At 49.1% G+C, this 20,166-nt stretch overlaps 1 protein-coding gene across 2 annotated transcripts in view; it reads left to right on the top strand.

The window, feature by feature from the left end:
* Trpm1 (transient receptor potential cation channel, subfamily M, member 1) overlaps window positions 1-20,166 on the top strand; it is a 99,534-nt gene that overhangs the window by 13,329 nt on the left and 66,039 nt on the right. For both annotated transcript variants that reach the window (XR_001174879.1, XM_013011958.1), the window contains exon 2: window positions 12,416-12,555. Coding sequence is in view for 1 of the 2 variants with exons in the window: in XM_013011958.1 (XP_012867412.1) it covers window positions 12,481-12,555 (75 nt within the window). In the remaining variant the exon portion in view is untranslated. The remainder of the gene's footprint in view (window positions 1-12,415; window positions 12,556-20,166) is intronic.

Below are 20,166 nucleotides of genomic sequence, written 5' to 3'. Positions count from 1 at the left end.
GAAGGAAGGAAGGAAGCCCAGGAATACTTCATCACCTTGCCACGGGAAGGTAATGTTGTTGCAATGAGTTGCCACAAGGGGGTGCCATTTAGGGCCAAGCCAATAGAATCCAGTGAATTGTGGATTGTCTCTGCAGCTGGCCTGTGTGTGTGTGTGTGTGTGTGTGTGTGTGTGTGTGTGTGTGTGTGTGTGTTTGCTCACACGTGCGCACGCGCGTGCACCACTGAGCTTTCCCCAACCCACCAGGCATTTTTCTTAAAGCAACAGGAGCCAGGACCCCTGGACCATGTGTCTAACTTTGTAAAGATCACACACAAATGTGCGTCAAATTATAGTTTTTAGTTGACGAAGACTTGGCAAGTTGTCATAGATAGCTGGCTTTAATTATTGTGCATGTCTGAATGTGCTGTTGAGGAGTCGGTGTTGTTGGCATGAATAATGAAGTCATAATTCATGAACTTGTTATTTATTCTGTAAAACTTATTTTGCTTGCCTTCATTTCAACAGAATTACCAATTAGGCCGATACACAATCTTTCACGGATTTGTGCTCAAATGATAAGAAAGGTTGCTTTCTTGAATCAAAACAGCTGTTTGTATATTTTTAATTCACTACAGTTGGGAGAAAACTTGGTTTTCACAGAGACAGTAGAAACTTGATTTATTACTAAAATCCTTTTGGTGTGTGCAGATACTCAATGTGCTGAATTCAATGTTTGTTCCTGGTCTTTTTCATTCATGGCTAGCCTTCTACTACTGGAGCCACCCAGACATACTAGCTTTTTGGTGATTAATTGAAGGTAATAATGTCGTGTATTTTTTTTCTGCTCAGGCTGGCTTTGAACCACAATTCTCAGAGCTCAGCCTCCTGAGTAGCTAGGATAAGGAGATGTGAGTCACCATTTTCATTTTCTGCTGTCAAGATGTTCTCTGTGTCTTTGCCTTTTGATTGTGTGATTCTAATGTTTATAGCTTCTTAACTTACTTAGCTATGGAAATTAATGATGAATTGTACATATTATGATCAAATGTTGTATCTGGTCATAAATGATAAAAATTCACTGGTGCAGAAAACATTACAATTTCTTTTCCCTTATTTGGCTTGCTAAGCTTTGCTTGCTCAACTGTGGTGCTCAACCACATCAACCATGCATCCAATTCTGACTTTTGCTGGCTAGTTTAGAGAAGGAGTTTCATGGACTTTTCTCCTTGTGCTGGCTTGGTACCTGGATCCTCTGAATCTCAGCCTCCTGTGAAGCTAGGATTATAGGTGTGAACCACGGGAGCCTGGCTACTTACAAAATATCCCAATACTTAATTCCATCATGAAAATTGTATTCTCTTCTTCATCACTATTCCCACTCATTCTATTCTTCTGAAGTCATATCTAGCGTTAGCAGCTAAGAACACAGTAAATGATCCATAGAGCTGTCTACCTTTATGCCCAGTTTTATTTCTTCTGTCTCTGTCATCCCTATGAACCAGGAGACAAACATACAGATTCAAGTGCCAGAAAGAAGCAATTCAAAATGTTCAATGCACCACTAATACATATGGTTGCAGTCATTTTACTTGTACCACACGTTATTATTGGTGACTAATGCTGGGCCTGATGTAGTTTATTATAGGTCTGCATGTAGTGATACATAGAGGTAGCCGCTCTTTCTGAGGTCTCGGGCTGCTGCGGGAAGTGAGCTGCAGTGTCCCCTGTTGGCCACCAGGGGGCTGGGGTGTCCACACTAAAGCAGAGCAGGCTTGTCCTGTGGGATCCAGGTGGTCACCCTACAGCTGGTGTTGGACGCCAGTCTGAGCCAAATGTTAAGGAAGGAGACTCTGATCTCAAAAATCAAGTGCAGAGTCAGGTGCTGGTGGCTCACGCCTGGTATCTTAGCTACTGAAGAGGCTGAGGTCTGAGGATCATGGTTTGAAGCCAGCCGGGGGGCAGGAAAGTCCTTCAGACTCTTATCGCCAATGAACGATCAAAAGGCAGGGTGGGGAAACATGGCTCAAGTGGTAAGGTAAGAAGGAGAGGCCCCCGCGTACTGGCATTAAGCAAACAAACAAACCCCCAAACCAAAAACAAACACCCAAAGGACAACGTAGAAAATAACAGGTCCAGGAGTGATTGGAGGGGTAGAGTGCTTGTTTGGCACATGCTAGGCTCTGAGTGTGAGCCACAAACTCAAGAGATAAAGGGAAAAGAAAAAGACAGCAAGCCTCAGAGAGGCCTGGCCTAGAAGGTACAAAACTGCCACGTGGCAGGGACTAAGTATGGTCTCAAGAAGCCAAGTCCTTCGGTCAATTACATCTACCAAGATGTGAGTCTCACCCCCACAGCCCTGAAATGGGACAGCACTTGGCTAACCGGATTTGCCCACCACCGAATAGGCTTGGTTAAGCGACCACAGAACTCCAGATGAGTGGATGCCCGAGCAGGGTCAAGCATGACCGTGAGCCTTGTGTTCTCTGAGCTGGGACCCACAGAAGCTCGAGGGAGTAAATGTGTGGGGCCTGAATTCACTGCTGTGCTTTGTCCTGCAGGCAGATGCTCAGATCTCGGGGCAGAGGCGGGTAGATCCAATGGGGATGGAACCCCATTGGAGTGGATTGGGTCCTGAGAGATCTGCCCTCCTGGGTGGAACAGTGCTGGCTCGTGGGAGTGAATCTTGTCCCCTGGTTCTGGATTGGTTGCAAGAATTATGAAGCCATTGTGGCCTTGCAGTCTTCAGAACCTAGCGAAAGCCAGTGCCAGGCTCCTGAACCTTCAGATCTGAGTGAAACAAACCTCTCTTCTTTATAAAGTACCAAGGCTTGAGTGTTTTTGTTACAGCAACACAAAACCGATGAAGACAGCTTTCAAATAATGGTGAATAGCACTGGTGGCTCAGGCTGGGTTTTTTTTCTTCCTTCTCTTATGCCTCCGGACCTGCTTTTTCAGCTGATTATTTTGGGAATGGAGTCTAGTGGCCTTTTCTGCAAGGGCTAGCCTCTATCTCCGATCCTCTGATTCTCAGCTTCCTGAGTAGCTAGGAGTACTAGCATGAGCCACCAGCACCTGGTGTTTCCTTCCTTCCCTCCTTCCCTCCTTCCTTCCCTCCTTCCCTCCCTCCCTCCTTCCTTCCTTCCTTTCTTTTTTTCCTTCCTTCCTTCCTTCCTTCCTTCCTTCCTTCCTTCCTTCCTTCCTTCCTTCTTTCTTTCTTTCTTTCGGGTTGTGGGGCCTGAACTCTGGGCCTGGGCGTTGTCCCTCAGCTCTTCAGCTCAAGGCAAGCACTACCACTTGAGCCACAGCGCCACTTCTGGCTTTTTCTGTTTATGTGGTGCTCAGGAATTGAACCCAGGGGCTCATACATGCAAGGCAAGCACTCTACCACTGAGCCACTTTCCCAGCCCTGTCTTATTCTCTGTATTGCTGAGTTCTATCACAGGATTTAGATGCACCAGAATTTGTTTAAACCATTTACTCATTGAAAAAAAAAAAAAAAGAAAGAATCTGGGTTGTTTCCATTCGATCGATTACAAATAAAGCTGTTGAGAATACTCATATGTACAGGATTTCGTGTGAACAGAAGTTTCCATTTCCCCGGGATCCGTGCCCAAGAGTACAATTGCTGGGTCAGATGGTAGTGGCGTGTTGAGTTTTCTAAGAAACTGTCGAATTGTTTTTCCAAAGTGGGTGTGCCACTTTAGAGTTCCTCAGCAACGTGTGAGCCACTCATTTTCTGTGGCTCCTCTCCAGCGATTAAAAAAAAAACTTTAATTGTGTCAAAATATGCATGACATAAAAATGATCATCTTAACCATTTCTGAGTAGGCAGCTGGTCTCCAGAAATCTTTTTCGTCTTGCATATCCGAAACTCTATCCCCAAGAAATACTCGTTTTCTCCCATTCCCTACTTTTCCCTTCCTCCCCCTTCCCTCCCCCAGTCCCAGGACACTTCCATCTACTTTCCATTTCAGTGAATTTGGGTCTCCCAGGAAGCTCATGCCAATGGGATCATAACAATATTTGTCCTTTTGTGGAAGAAGCGTAGCGCTCATCATGGTCTTTCAAGTGTATCCCTGTTTTAACACGTGTCAGGGGGTGATTTCTTGTAAAACCCAAACAATATTCCATTATATGAATATACCACTTTCTTTTTTTTTCTAGTACTGGCTTTTAAACTCAGTGCCATATGCTTGTTTACCTGGTGCTCTACCACTTGAACCATGCCCCCAACCTTTCTTTTTGCTAGATCCATTAGAAAAGGAATCACAGGTATGTTTCCATCTAGGCTGGCTTGAACTGTGAGCCTCTGGATCTCAGCTTCTTGAGTAGCTAGGATTACAGGCATGAGCCACTGGTACCTGGCTATTTGTTTTGTTGTTTTGTTTTGTTTTTCTTATTCTTTTCTTCTCCTAATCTTGGGGCTTAAACTCTGGGCTTGGACACTGTCCTTGAACTTCTTTTGCTCAAGGCTAGCACTCTACCACTTGAGCCACAGTTCCACTTCCGACTTTTTTTTTTTTTTTGTGATTAATCAGGGATAAGAGTCTCACGGATTTTCCTGTCCCGGCTGGCTTTGAGCCTCAATCCTTAGATCTCAGCCTCCAGAGTAGCTAAGATTACAGGTGCCAGCCACATTTGTTCCTTGTTCCTCCCTCGTTCTTCATCTGATGGATGGAATTTCTATAGAGGCCTAGAAACTCCAGTTTTTTTTTCAATTTTATTTAATTTTTTTTTTTTGTGAACATACTGTACAGAGGGGTTACAATTACATGGGCAAGATAGAAACTCCAGGTTTTATTGAAGGGTTTTACTTTTTTTTAAGCACCTGTTTGGGCTTAGCCAGGCAGGTGTGACCCCCGTTTGTGGGTTGTGTGGGGGTTGTGGTCAGAACACAAAGTCTTGTTTTCAGTCTCTGCTGTGTGTTTTTCTTTGGTCTGCTTGGTTTTTCTCGGGTGAGTGAATCACTCAAGGGGCCCTGCAGGTGTGATTTGGGGGAACACAGGGTGGGGTGGGGGGAGGGGATGAAGTCTCTTCCTGGGGTGTTCTTCTAGGGCTAAGTGAGGAGAGGTGGCGGTGGGGGGGTATGGTGGAGGGTGATGGAGGAGCAGGTGTCCAGGGCTGGATTCTTCCTTATCTCTGTCTCCTGGGAGGGGCCAAGGTCTCAGTTTCCTGGCGTGAGGGGTCCTGGTGTGGCTGGCAGGTGGGGGGGGAAGGGTGTGTGGGGGGGGGAGTCCTCTTTGCTGATGCTTCTCCTCCCCCACCTGCTCCGAGTCCCGCTGTGAAAGCGGGGTGTGTGGCAGACCTGATGGGGATGGGCTACTGCCCATGGCCAGCAGGACTTCCGGTCCACCCCCCTCAGGGGTGTGAATAGGGGTGGAGGGATTTACCTTAACCACATTCCACAGACAACAGGAAGTGCTGGAGCAAGGTGACCTAGATAACTAGATACTATCTCTCTCTCTCTCTATTTATACATCTCTCTATGTTTATATCTACCTCTATTTATATAGACAATTCTATATATTTATACATATCTATAGGTATATTTATAGATATTTGTATATAAATATATTTATACAGAGATATATTTGTGTATCTAGATATCTATCTATAGCTACTTATCTATATTTATATTTTGATCTCTATAAATTGCTGTATCTATACCATGTTTTACTCCTGTGCTGTTTTCCCAGTGCTGTGGTCTCAACTAGCTTGCTTTCATTTGACAACTTTCAGAACTTTCCTTTCGTGTTCTATGTGTACATACATACCTATCTCTATATGTTTGTATGTATGTATTTAGATACTGACAGTGCTGAGCTTGAACTCAGGGCCTAGGCGCTGTCCTTGAGTTTTTCTCACTCAAGACTGGCGCTCTGCTTCTCGAACCATACCTCTACTTCCAGCTTCTGCGTGGTGCATGGGAGATCAGAGTCTTCTGGACTTTTCTGCCTGGGCTGGCTTTGAACCGTGATCCTCAGATCTCAGCCTCCCGAGTAGCTAGGATGACAGGCGTGAGCCACTAATGGCGGCTTGCTGTGTGTGGCTAGTCCTCTCTCCCCCCCAGCCTAGCACACACGGATTCTTCAATTGAGCCACCTTCTTTAGTCATGTGCAACAGGGTAGGTGGACAGTGGGCATAGCCGGGTGGATGAGGGGCCACCGCCCCCATGTGCAGCCCAAATGTGCTGCAGGGTGACCTCTGCCCCCCTCCCCCGTCCCCATACAGGTGTCCCTGGTTTCTGTGTAGGGGCTCAGGGCTGGCCAGGCCCCACGGGTTTGTCTTTAATCCTGATTTAGGATGCTCCAAAGTGTAGGAGGGCTTAAGTCTAGGGGGCACAGCCAGAGTAATAACATTGGGGCTTAGAGCGGGAAGTTAATTCTCGCCACTGTTTGGGGTGGGAGAGATTTACAACGGCACATTTAATGATAGGCGCTTCCGTGGTCTCTGTCTTGGTAGAAGGTTCCAGGCCACCCACTTTTAGAGCAGCCTGCTCCTTCCTTCCCTCAGACACTCTGCTGCCATGTTCTCTTGGGCCCTGGCTTCTGTGTGTGTGTGTGTGTGTGTGTGTGTGTGTGTGTGCGCGCGTGCGCGCATGCATACATGCATGTGCCAATCCTGAGGCTTAAACTCAGGGCCTGGGCACTGTCCCTGAACTTTTTTGCTCAATGGTAGTGCTCTACTGCTTGAGCCACAGCTCCATGTCTGGCTTTTTGATGGTTTCTTAGAGAGAAGAGTCTCACAGACTTTCCTGCCCGGGCTGGCTTTGAACCATGATCCTCAGATTTCAGCCTCCCGAGTAGCTAGGATGACAGGCGTGAGCCACCAGGGCCCAGCTCAGAGCTTGCTTTTCATCATGAAACTGAGTCAGTAATTTCTAAGACGGACGATATAAACCTGGCAATTTGAACCCCTCTGAGAGCCGCTAGGCTGGACTGCATCTTCCATTTATGTGATTGCCAGATTATGAACATCCTTCTGCACCGTATGGTGGTAGACCAAAAGCGTAAAGCTTAATTTGAATATCACGATCGGGATGGATAATGAAGAACGTTCTCACAATCGTGGCTTCCTCTTGCCCAATTCATCCGCATACTCCATCCCAGACATCCATCCAATGGGGGGTGAGCCCCATCTTTCGCTCCCTTCACCTCACCCCTTCAGCACTAATTTGAAACCCACTCCATACATCATATGCTCTTACCACAATATTTCTCTTTGTGCGAATGCTGCCATGGGTTGGAAACGTGCCCTGGACAGCCAAGAACTCAGCCGCAAGCCCTGAACCTGGCGTTCATGCTTCCATTCTGGAAGCCTGTTTGGTTCTAACGTGGGCCCTGCAACCTTGGGAACGCCATGCACCTCTAGACAGCTCCAGTCTTGTTCTGTCTATCTCTTTCCGGTCTAGCTCTTAGCAAATCACTGTCTTGTGATTCAGAATACAGATGACCTGTTGTTTGTGTACAAGCAAGCTCTTAACCACCTGAGCCACTGTTTCATTTTCAGCTTTTTTTGGGGGGGAAGGGTAGGTTAATTGGAGTTAAGAATCTCATGGACTTTCTTTCCCAGGGGTTGGCTTTGAACTTCAGTCTTCAGATCTCAGCCTTGCGAGTAGCTAAGGATTACAGAAATGAGCCACTAGTTCCTGGCTTGTTCTAGAGAATTTTGAATAAAAAGAATATAACTCCTAAAATCTCAACGCCCTAGGATAACAAACCATTGCTTTTGTGACCAGCCTTGTTCATGTCTCGCAATTCATTCACACACTTACATGAATGATGGTATATCTTATTAAAAACTGAAACAGATGGGTGCTGGTAGTTCACTCCTGTCATCCTAGCTACCCAGGAGGCTGATATCTGAGGATCCCAGTTCAAAGCCAGCCCAGGTAGGAAAATCTCTGAGACTCTTATCTCCAACTAGCCACCAGAAAACGAGAAGTGGGGCTGTGGCTAAAAATGGTAGAGCACTCAGCCTTGAGCAAAAGAGCTCAGGGATAGCACCCTGGCCCCAAGTTCAAGCTCCATGACAGTCAAAAAAATTAAAAAACCAGGGCTGGGAAGGTGGCTCAGTGGTAGAGCGCTTGCCTTGCATGCATGAGGCCCTGGGTTCGATTCCTCAGCACCTCATAAGCAGAAAAAAAAAGCCAGAAGTGTCGCTGTGGCTCAAGTGGTAGAGTGCTAGCCTTGAGCTGAAGAGCTGAGGGACAGCCCCCAGGCCGAGAGTTCAGGCCCTATGACCAGACCCCACCCCCTCACCCCCAAATTAAATAACCAAAACACATTTTTGAATGTAGTCATTTTCCCCCCTGAGCTTTCTCTGTCTCCTTTGACTCCTCATCTCGCTCAGATACTAATCTTTTTCATCTATTACGGACTTCCAGATTGAAAAGATGTATTAACCTCTGTCAAACCCTCACTCCGCTGACAGCAAATGGACGATGATGACATTATCCCCTGAAGGACAAAGAGATCAACAGAATCCTGGACAGCACAAACAGAAACACACACAGGCCATTAGGAAAGCAGTCGCTTTGGCAGAACTAAAACCCTCGTGACTTCCTTCAGGGGGAAGCTTGTAACACAAAAGCAGATATGCACCTTTGGACCCTAGAAAGTTCAGGATTCAGGGGCATTTGAAATTTGGCAGGAAAATATGGGACCAAGGTAATTGCAAATCATCCTGACAAACAAGGAAAAGAGGGGTTTTTTTTTGTTTTGTTTTTTTTTTTTGTCGGTCATAGGGCTTGAACTCAGGGCCTGGGTGCTGTCCCTGAACTCTTTTGCTCAAGGCTAGCTCTCCACCACCTTGAACCACAGCACCACTTCTGGTTTTCTAGTGGAGACTTTCCTGCCCGGGCTGGTTTCGAACCTTTACCCTCAGATCTCAGCCTCCTGAGTAGTTAGGATTATAGATGTGAGCCACTGGTGACTAGCTTTAATGCTGCATTTCTAGTTCCATAGGAATTCTTCATATGGAAATTCTTCCAAGGTTGGTATTGAGGCAACTTTTTAAAATATACAATACCCATGGTGTGTATTGTTCCATGTGTATGTATACCATGATTATTCAACAATTTCCTTCTTTGAAGGACATTGGCTTTATTTCTAGTATTTTATTTTGTTGTCCTTACAGGCAGCTCTATTTTATACCCTTGAATAGATATTTTTATATGTTAATCTTAATTTCTCTGGAGGAAGGTCACTAGTCAAGTACGTGTAACCTTATTTTAATAAGCATTTCTAGATTTAATTTCTACAAGTGTTCCAGCAATGAATGAGAGCATACATTTTTATCAAGGTTTTCTTTTATGCCCTTCAGAAAAACCATATTATTATTATTTTCTCCAGGCAGATTTTTCATTCTTCTTGACAAATTGCTGGTTTTCTTGTCTTTTTTTTTTTTAAATGGCCAGACATGGTTTTATAAAATTCCCTTTCAGCCAGGTGCTGGTGACTCATGCCTATAATTCTAGCTACTCAGGAGGCTGAGCTCTGAGGTTCATGGTTTGAAGCCAGCCCTAGAAGGAAAGTCAGTGAGATTCTCATCTCCAAGGAACCATCAGAAAACCAGAAGTGGCACTGTGGCTCAAAGTGGTAGAGTGCTTGCCTTGAGCAAAAGGGGACCAGGGACAGCGGCCAGGCCCAAAGTTCGAGCTCCATGACTAGCAAAAATAAATAAATATATTTACTCCTTTTTCTTGTCTTGCATTGGTAAGAACCTCCATAAAAAATAAAACACTGAATAAATATAGGAACAGCAGGTGTCTTGGGTCAATTCTTATCATTTATTAGAATGGTTCTGATATTTCACCAGTTAGCATGATAATCATATTTTGAATACAAATCTGTTATCAAGTTCCATGAATTTCCTTGTATTCTTAGGTTGCTAAGAGTTTCTGTTTTAATAAGGCCCGGTTGCTATGTGTTGCCAAAGGTGGGGGTTTTGTTGCAGTCTTTTGTCTTCTGCTATCTTTTATTTATTTGTTTACTCACTTCTTTATTGGCCCTGTGGGGAGAGGGACCATATGGTTTTCTCAATGATCATAGGGTTTACTTTGTTAATCTGTTAATATGCTTAACTGTGTGAATGGATTTTCTAGCATTGAGTCACCGTTGCTTTCCTGAGAATAAGGTGGAGTCATGCCCATCATGTGACGGGGTGGGGGGGTGATTTGGGAGCCCTGCTCATTCAATTCCTTACCCTGTTTGTTCTTCGAGTGTTCCATCTCCTCGGGTGTGGTTTGGGCGTTAGAACCATGCTAGTTCCATAAGACATGTTGGGAATGTCTCCATGTGTTTACTATGATGTGAAATTAAATAAGAAAACCAAGCCGCAAGAAGTTCGACAGACCCAGAAGCTCCCTGGAGGAAGGCGCCGTTAACATGGCGACAGGATGCCCATGTAACTGACCAGTATCTAGATCCCGCTGAAGATGGGAAGCCATGCCATGCCCAAGGAGCAGGGCGGGTGGATTGTATACAGGTACAGCCCCTTGGAGCCAGGGGAGGAGTTGTGTAGGTCCAAGACTAGACTCATAGTTTCTAATAATTATTATTTTTCCAACTCACCAACTGGAGAAGCCAGTCCAGGCTTCCAACGAACCAGCAAAATGTGGGGCTGGAGGTGTGGCTCAAGCGGCAGAGCACCAGCCATGAGCAAGGAAAGAAAGCCTCCTGAGACTGTATGACCCTGGGTTTAAGCAACGGTACCTGAACCAAGAGAAAGAGAGAGATGGAAGGGTGGAGGGAGGGGAGGAGAGTTGCCATCGATGGGGGATCTGGGGGGAATGTCCTGGGGAGATGGGACTCCCTAAGCTTCTAAGCTATGGTCCAAAAGGCAGAAGTCATGTCTCTACCTTCCGAACCTCCATAGCCAGAGAGATGACTCAAAAAGACAGTTGTAAAGATGGAGGATACAGGCTTGTGGGGTGGCGTGGGCCTGACAGTTTATATTTTATTTTCCGCTTGTCTGTCCGTTGAGATTTTATCTATGTCTATGAGAGCGCATGGCGGGCGCTTTCCCAGCCTCTGCCCGTTTAGGCAATACTTAAGCCCAAAGGAACATCAAGGAGGGTGCGCAGAGGGCTGGGCCTCAGGCAGCAGGGGAGGGGAGGTGTGTGCATGCTGCTGACCTGCCCCCCCCCATAGCTAGGTAGAGATCTATGACTTCAGAGGGTGAGGGCAGGCTCTTCTGGAATAAGAGATAACAGAGCAACAGACCAGGTGCATGGCTCACAGCTGTAATCCCAGCTACACTGGTAATGTAAGTAGAATAGAGTTCCCAAGCCAGCTGGGGAAAAGAAGCACAAGGTTCTCTCTGAAAACAATGATGAATACAAAAAAGGTCCTGCAGTGCAGTCCAAGCAATGGAGTGCCTGCCTACCAAGTACAAGATCTGGAGTTAACTCTATTACTGCTGAGAGAGAGAGAGAGAGAGAGACAGACAGATAGAGACAGAGAGGGAGGGAGGGAAGGAAAGAGGGAGGGAAGAGGAAGAGAAAGAGAAAGAGGAAGAGAAAGAAGGGAAGGAGGAATGGTAGGAGGGAGGGAGGAAGGGGGAAAGAAGGAAGAAAGGAGGAAGGGGAGGGGAGAGGAAGAGAGAAAGGAAGGAAGGGAGGGAGGAAGGAAGAAAGGAGGAAGGGGAGGGAGGAAGGAAGGAAGAAAGGAGGAAGGGGAGGGAGGAAGGGAGGGAGGAAGGAAGGAAGGAAGGAGGGAGAGATGGAAGGAAGGAAGGAGTGAGGAAGGAAAGGAAGGAGGGGGAGGGAAGGAAGGAAGGAAGGAAAGAAAGAAGGAAGGAAGGAAAGAAGGAAGGAAGGAAGGAGGGAAGGAAAGAAAAGAAAGGAAAAGAAAGGAAGGAAGGAGGGGGGAAGGAAGGAAGGAGTGAGGAAGGAAAGGAAGGAGGGGGGAAGGAAGGAAGGAAGGAAGGAAGGAAGGAAGGAGGGAGGGAAATTGAAGTCCAGGCCCCAGTGGGAAGAGCCCTCCGCCATGCCACACACAGTCACACAGCTTCTTTCTGGTTGGAAGGGTGAGAAAGCATCCTTTGTCGCAGGCTGGTCCTTGCCTTCTGGGAGGGGCGGGGCTCGGCCCCCCCAGTGGGTGACTCTCTCTTCAGCAATGGATGGGGCCTTTCTAGACACCCAAATCCTCCCCATTTGGCCACCTTTTACTGCCACCACTTTTCCAAAGTAGATTTCCATTCAATCGCCATTTGCTAAATCTGCCCCTGAAACACTGGAGGGGGAGGGAGAGATTAAACCCAGATTACAGATGTTTTAGAAGCGAGCGCACCCCGGAGCAGCAGGACACGGGAGACCCACAAGAACCTCACGAGGGACACAGGAACCAGTCTGCGTTCCTCCTGGGCGGCCCCAGTCACAGCCCACACGGGCGGGGAGGGCAGCTGTGTGGGTCCCTCAGCCCATCCCAGGGCAGGGCCGAGTCCCTCATGCAGCAGCCGACCCCACCGCAGGGGTGAGGCAGGAGGCCCTGTTCATGGGCTCCCTGAAGAAGATGAGCAGCTCCTTCAAGCGGGGTTCACTCAAGAGCTCCACATCGGGGTCGCAGAAGGTGAGTGAGCCGTGTGGGCACCTGTGGTCAGCTGGACGGAAGGACGGGAGGATGCGAGGCTTTGGCTCAAGCCGTTCCTGGAGCTCTGTACCAGCAGGCTCCCATCTTCCACCCAGCTGTGTGTGCTCACCACCGTGCGGAAGTCCTAGTATGTGTCAGTGGCTCCCACCTTGGAGGGGCCCCCAGCACGCCTGGATGGGGTGCAGTCCTGCAGGGCCTCCAGCCGGAGTCCACCCTGCTGGGATTTGCTTGAACCGCCCTGATGGAGATGATCAGGGTTTGTTCTGGCCGGATGTTAGTAGCAACGCTGTCGGAGACTTTGAGGGATGGAGGACAATGTTGGTGTGGGTCTTGTCCTCAGCCGATGGAGTCTGGTGGCGGCAAGGACACAGCCAGATGCCCCTCCCAGAAAGAATGACCCTGGGGAATCCTCATGGAGGTTCTGGGTGGGGCCCAGGCCTTGGCCACACCCTCCCAATCATGCTGATTTGAATATTGAGATGTGATTCCTCCGGATGGCTGTCTACCAGCTCTGGAGACGGTGGCCAGGGATGCAGGAGGCCTCTGGATGCCTCTTGCTGAACTCCAAGGGCTTCTCAGGACACTGCCCACGGGCACAGATGCTCTAGGCAGCACCACCATGATGGGGTCGGAGGGAGAAAACAGGGTGAGCCAGGCAGACACCGTGGGAAGCTCTGCACCTGGACTACACACAGAGGCTTGTCCCTCTGGGGCTGGCCAGGCTGCGGCCTCCGCTTCAACCACAGGCGGGCAGATGTCAGACCAGTTGTTTGCAAATCTCCGATGTCCCCTCCCCAGGACCTGAAAAGGCCATCAGGAAAAGATAACCGGCTTTCATTCCTTCCCAACGATTTAAATGTGGCTCTTCTTCCACGAATAGGGAAGACCCATCCTCAGAGGGCTGTGTGGGGTGGGGACGGGATCCTCAATCTTCTCTCCCGGCCTGTGTGAGAGTCAGCTGTATTTTTAGCACCTGCCACGCCCACCATCTGGTGTAAATTAGCATTCACCAATGGGGGAGGAAGGAGACTGGCGGGCGGAACCTATAGCCACATGGCCACATGTGTGACAGAGCCGGCCCACACAGTTCCTGCTGATGAACTGAAGAGGAGCAGGCTGGGCTGGTGGCTGGGGGAGGCAACCCCCTGCCCCTCATACAACCTGGGCACAGGGAATCACACAGTGGAAAGGGAGAAGCAGGCCAGGTGGGGACATTCTGAGCTTGCAAGCACAAGCTTTTCCCTTCCAGGGTGACCTTACCCCAGCTGCCCCATGATGAAGTCTCACACAGAGGATGGACGTGGTGCTCAGTGGTAGAACACAGGCAGAGCATGCTGGGAGTCCTGGATTTCACCTCCAACCAAAAGAGAAAGAGAGAGGGGAAGAGAGATAGGAAGGAAGGAAGGAAGGAAGGAAGGAAGGAAGGAAGGAAGGAGTGAGGAAGGAAAGGAAGGAGGGGGAGGGAAGGAAGGAAGGAAGGAAAGAAGGAGGAAGGAAGGAAGGAAGGAAGGAAGGAAGGAGGGAGGAAGGGAGGGGGGAAGGAAGGAGGGAGGGAGGGAGGTAAGGAGGGAGGGAGGGAGAGAGAGAGGGGAAAGAAAAGAAAGAAGGAAAAAAGAAAGAGAAAGAAAGAGGAAGTAGAGCTGTGGCTTGTGTGGTAGAGCGCTAGCCTTGAACATAAAGAGTTCAGGGACAGGTCCAGGCCCTGAGTTCAAGCCCCAGGATCAGTGTGTGTGAGCACCGTAAAAAGGAACTGGAAGAAGGAAGGAAAGATGAAAGGAAGGAAGGGTGAGGAGGGACGGAGGAAGGAAAGAAAGAAGGAAGGAAAGATAGAAGGAAGGGGAAGAAGAAAGGAAGGAAAGAAAGAAGGAGGGAAGGAAGGAAGACAGGGCAGAAGCCCTCATTCTCAAATTCCTATAAAAGCTCAGCACAGCTAAAGATGTTCATGGCATAGTTTTCCCTATGGCTGGTTTACAATAATCCGTAAACCAAGAAGTAGAATAAGTGAGAGAAGAATGAAAACAGTACCTATGGCTTTCAAAGAGGCTGTTTTTTAAAGAAGTTACTAGGGAGGGCTGGGAAGGTGGCTCAGTGGTAGAGTGCTTGCCTCACATGCATGAGGCCCTGGGTTCGATTCCTTAGTATCACATAAGCAGAAAAAGCCGGAAGTGGCGCTGTGGCTCTAGTGGTAGAGCGCTCGCCTTGAGCTGAAGAGCTGAGGGACAGCGCCCAGGCCCAGAGTCCAAGCCCCACAACCGACAAAGAAAAAGAAAAGAGGTACCAGGGAAAAAAAGTCCAATGGACACAAACTTGCATACTTGGCCCTCCTTAGGGCCCAGGAACTCAGTGTCAGTTCTCTGATTCCTGTCCCAAAGTCACCCCCTGTGCTGGGTGTTCCCTGACACTTGCCAGCTGCTCCGTGGGAAGAAACAAACATGAAGGACATCATGTGCAAGTCTTCGAAAGGTCACCCTTCCTGGCTGTTTGTGGAAGGCAGATTTGACCCTTTGTCCTTGGCTGACTGGTATCCTCTATCACAGAGACACTTCTCTTGCTCCTCCTCTCCTCCTCCTCCTCCTCCTCCTCCTTCTTCTTGTCAGTCAGGGTGCTTGAATTCAGTCAGGGCCTGGGCGTTGTCCTTGAGCTCTTTTACTCAAGGCTAGCGCTCTATCACTTGGAGCCATAGCCCCACTTCTGGTTTCCTAGTGATTCATTGGAGATACAGAGTCTCAATGGATTTTCCTGCCTGGGCTGGCTTTGAACCATGATCCTCAGCTCTCAGCCTCCTGAGTAGCCAAGATGACAGATGGGAGCCACCAATATCCGGCATAAAACATGATATCTTAAGAAGGTGCAAACCACAAGTCCTAGGGCTTAAAAATAAATAAACAAGTTATTACATTTAACAGACACGTATTGATTTCTTTGGTTCAGCTGGCATTGCAGCCCTTGCTAGCTTCAGTGTTCTGCTTCCTGTTGGCAGCCAGTAGTTGAGAGTTTGTAATTGCTGGGCTCGGAGCAGGCCCTGAGTGTGAGGACTCTCATTTGGTCCCTTCAAACCCCAAGCAGCAAGGACCCCTGGGAGAGGATCTTTGGAACGGGATGCTGTGAATTCTGGCCAAGGGTACCATGACAACTTTGTTCAAATAGCTTAAGCAATGAATGGGTTGGGGGAGGACTATTTCAGGCCTAAGGAATAAAAACAACAACGGTGCTGAGTTTAGATTCATCGAAGGTTCCTCTTTCATGCTGAAGAAGATGTTCAGAGATAGGGAGCCTCCCTCAAGGAGCCTCAATCCAGGCTCCATTTTTTTTTTTCCTCCAGTGCCTATCAAAGGTGCATCTTCCAGAGCCATGGTGCTGGAAGCTGCTGGAAATGGCTTCCGTGCCGAATGCTAGGAGAACCTCTGTAGCCAGGCGAGGGGGCCTGACGAATCTGTGGATGCAGAACTGCAGAACATGAGCCAAGTTACTAACCAGTCAACTGTCCCTGGGGGGGGGGGTTGGGGGGGGAGGAGGGACATGACGAGGGACCAGCAGTGTGTGTGAGCTTGAGAAACCGGCCGGCTGCCTGCCAGCTTCTCCCTTCAACTGTGCGACAACAGGTCTTGCCATGGCCAGCACACCCAGCCCCTCTCTGCGGGCTTGCTGGGGTCACCCGATTTGCTGAGTAGATCTGAGTTCAGCCAACACACCCAGCCCCTCTCTGCGGGCTTGCTGGGGTCACCCGATTTGCTGAGTAGATCTGAGTTCAGCGGCTCGTTCTCTTGTCTTCTTCACTCTTCTGTACAATCGATGCTTAGCCCCGTGGCGGGAAGGACACCTGCTGAACCCTACAACCCAAGAGGTAAAGGCCTCTCTCTAAGTGAAGGCAGGGGACCCTGGCAGGGCTCATCTGCAGAGGGTGCTGGTCAGGAAGACTGTGAAACAGGCGGTCATTTTGTTTTGTCAGCCCAAGACATGAGAGGAAAGGGACTTTAAGCTGAGGTATAAGCCTCTGACGAATTGGCACTTGCTCTAAGTGACTGAGGAATCTGTGTTTGGGATCCCTTGACAGCCTAAATCAAGTTCACCTTGGGAACACTAGCTGCAGGGCTTGCTCAGCCCCAAACCAGTGGAATCACAAGAGTCTTCTAGTGGAGTTCTGTAATGCACATTGTCAACACATGAAAGGCTCTGATAAGTCCTGCAGAAGGAAAAAAAATCCTCTTCCATTTAACCCAGCATTCCCCATAGAACCTTTGTCATGTAACCATTTCTGGCTTTCATGTCAGGAAAACAGCACCATACACTACAGGAAACAGAGCTGAGCGTTAGCTCCTGAACATGACATGGAGAGAGGACTTCATTCCTGACTCTGCATACAACCAGAGAATGAGGATCTTCCCTCCAATACCCAGGCCCTGGCTAGCAGATGCAGCCAACAGAGGCTTTTTAAGTGTTTAACTTTCGGTTAACACGGACAACAGTAGCTGCTGCTACAATATGGCACTGCTGAGAGACTGTCATCCGAGCTACTCAGGAGGCTGAGATCTGAGGATCACAGTTCAAAGCCAGCCCGGGCAGGAACATCTATGAGACTCTTATCTCCAATGAACCACCAGAAAAAGCTGGAAGTGGAGCTGTGGCTTAAAGTGGTAGAGCACTAGCCTTGAGCCAAAGAAGCTCAGGGACAGCACTCAGGCCCTGAGTTCAAGCCCCAGGACTGGCACCAAAAGAAACAAACCAAAAGCAGCCAAAGGAGACATGTACACACCTGCATCCTCATCTGAGCTGTCATACTATTTTCTTGGGGACAGAGATAAAGGTGACTCCTTAAAGTCCCATGGCTGACAGGGACTTCAGAAAGTCACCCTCTTTTGCCCATTTGTTCCTTTCCCAATCCAGCCCAGGGCAGCCACGTGTCCCTGGAAGTAGCCATTACGTCTCAGGTTGCTAGTGATCCATCTGGAAGTTTCCCCATCCTCCTCTGGCCCCTGCAGGAAGCCTTTCCTTCAGACCTCTGGAGCCTTGCCCTGTCTATTCCTCTTCCTCTGCATTTGTCCAATCAACTCTGCAGGTCTAGGATTTGCTTCCTGCCTGACCCCGCCTCTTCCTTCTTCCCCCTGGGCCCATCCAGCCGGCATGGCGTTCCCCCTTGTACAGTTTTACGTGCTTTAGGAGCGTGGAGGCACTGTCGCCAGGTTGTGTCTGTTGTGCAGAGCGTTTGCAGGCTGTCCCCCAGGACCTCGGAATGGGGAGCAGGAAGTCCTAGACACTTCATCAACAGACCTGAGACCCACCAGGGAAGTGTCCATTGCTGCCAGGCCGCCAGCCACTTCCAGTGGCAAGGTGACAGATGCCTCTGAATCTCCATGTACACCGTGCCTGTCTCTTCAGTGCTTTTTTATTATTGGTGAGAGTCCTGGGGCTTGAACTCAGGGCCTGGGCGCTGTCTTTGAGCTTTTTGTTTTTGCTCAAGACTAGCACTCTATCACTTGAGCCACAGCTCCACTTCCAGTCTCTTGATGTTTAATTGGAGATAAGAGTCTCAAGGACTCTTTGGCCCAGGCTGGCATGGAACTTCATTCCTTAGCTCTCAGCCTCCTGAGTAGCTAGGATGACAGGCCTGTACCACCAGTACCGGGTCTATCAGCTCTTCTTCATAGAACGAAGCCCCTCCCCTCAGGGGGGGAGCGATTAGCTCATTTCTATGCAAACTAGCAGGGCTTTGATTTGCATACTCAGGATGGAGGAGGGGCCCTGCCCAGGGCCAGCAGGGATGCCCCTGTCTAGCCTGGACACCTACGATTTCGTGACTCACTGCTGAAAGCCACTGAGGGCGGGTCCTGCTGCTGCTGAGTCTGTTTTCTAGGCACCGAGACAAAAAGAAAGAAATCCATTTCGGCCTGTGGCTCCTCCAATCTCAGCCTCCTGAGGAGTTTATGATTCTATGATCGAAGCTGACCCAGGATGGAGTTCATTGGTTCAAGGGAGAAAGGGGGCTTGTCAGGAGAGATCAGCTTGGATTTGTTTGTTTTTAGGACATGGAACCAATGGTCACCTGATGGTGTTGTCTGCTTGAAAAGCTGCTGGACTTGATGTGTAATAACCACAGATCAGTTATGGGGGAGAGAGCGAGGATGGGGTAATGACCGTGCGTGTGACATAGCATAGGCTTGGAAGAAGTGCTTGTTGAACAGTACAGTGCAGTGGATACCTGCTAGTTACACACAAGGCCATGATGGCATTTCACAGCCTGGGACAACAGTTTCTGCCATGCCGATGACAAGGGCTTCGTGGGTAGATGTGGGGAGTCCATAGGTAGGAGGGAGTCAATGTCTTATTTATTTATTTATTTTTGATGGTCCTGGGGCTTGAACTTATTAAGACCTAGGCACTGTCTCTGAGCTTTATTGCCCAAGGCTAGCACTCTACCACTTGAGCCACAGAGCCCCTTCGGGCTTTTTCTGTGACTTAATTGGAAATAAGAGTCTCACTGACTTTCCTGCCCTGGCTGGCTTTGAATCTTGATCCTCAGATCTCAGCCTCCTGAGTAGCTAGGATGACAGGTGTGGGCTTGTCATAAGGCTGCTTTGAGCTACCAAGTCCACCTTGCAAAGGGTTTCATGCATCCTTGGCTACTGAAAAAGCCCTGTTCACTCCCTTCCCCTTGGCCCTCATGCCTCCAAGAGCCTTCCTCTTTAAGGGGTCACCTGCAAGAACTTCCCACATGCCCAACCCCAGCAGGGCAGAGGTTTCAGCCCATAGGCCAGGAAGTGCACCTGCTTTCCCCAGGCTGTGGATGTGATTCCATCCTCTACAAACCCTCCTGATCCAGGGCAAGGGGGTTGCTTCTCAGGGAAATCGAGCACCCCCCCTCAGCTAGGAGGGGCAGGGAGGAGGCCCCCGGGAGAAATCCCTGCATCGTGGGACCAGGCAGCAGTGCTGGACTCTGGCACTGCTGAAGGATAATCTTTCTAATGGTCCAGGCAGCGGGCGACAGCTGGCCAGGGCTAATGCTCCTTAATATCTGCTCTCATGTGATTAACGGCTGTGGATAAAACCTTGATCCTGGGGGAAAAGCAGGCCCCCACTGCTAAACCCCAACCATGAGCACACGGGTTGTGCTGGGAGCCTCAGAAACATTCTAGCTAGCGAGTTCCATGTCAACCAACAGCTCGGTTTAGGATGCAAGGAAAATAAATAAAGAGACAGGGAGCTAAATTCATGAAAAGCCCAGGAGCAGGGCAAGGGGGTAGTCATGGGAGATGGGGCTGGTTCCGCTGTCGGAGGGCTGAATGCAGGGGGGAGGGGCTCTGTATCAGGCCCCGCCCCATCTCCCTTGGGCTGACAGGAGCCTAAGGCCTCCCCCTCCCCCCACAATCCAGCTAACCAGTTGCCATGTAATAAGTTTTCTTTTCTTTCTTTTTTTTTTTTGGGTCCGGTCATGGGGCCTGAACTCTGGGCCTGGGCGCTGCCCCTCAGCTCTTCAGCTCAAGGCTAGCGCTCTACCACTTGAGCCACAGCGTCACTTCCAGCTTTTATTCTTTTTGCTTATGTGGTGTTGAGGAATTGAACCCGGGGCCTCAGGCATGCAAGGCAAGCGCTCTA

This window comes from Dipodomys ordii, unplaced genomic scaffold (genome assembly GCF_000151885.1).
Source record: "Dipodomys ordii isolate 6190 unplaced genomic scaffold, Dord_2.0 Scaffold15, whole genome shotgun sequence".
Lineage (NCBI taxonomy): Eukaryota > Metazoa > Chordata > Mammalia > Rodentia > Heteromyidae > Dipodomys > Dipodomys ordii.
This window is presented reverse-complemented; position numbering and strand designations above follow the sequence as displayed.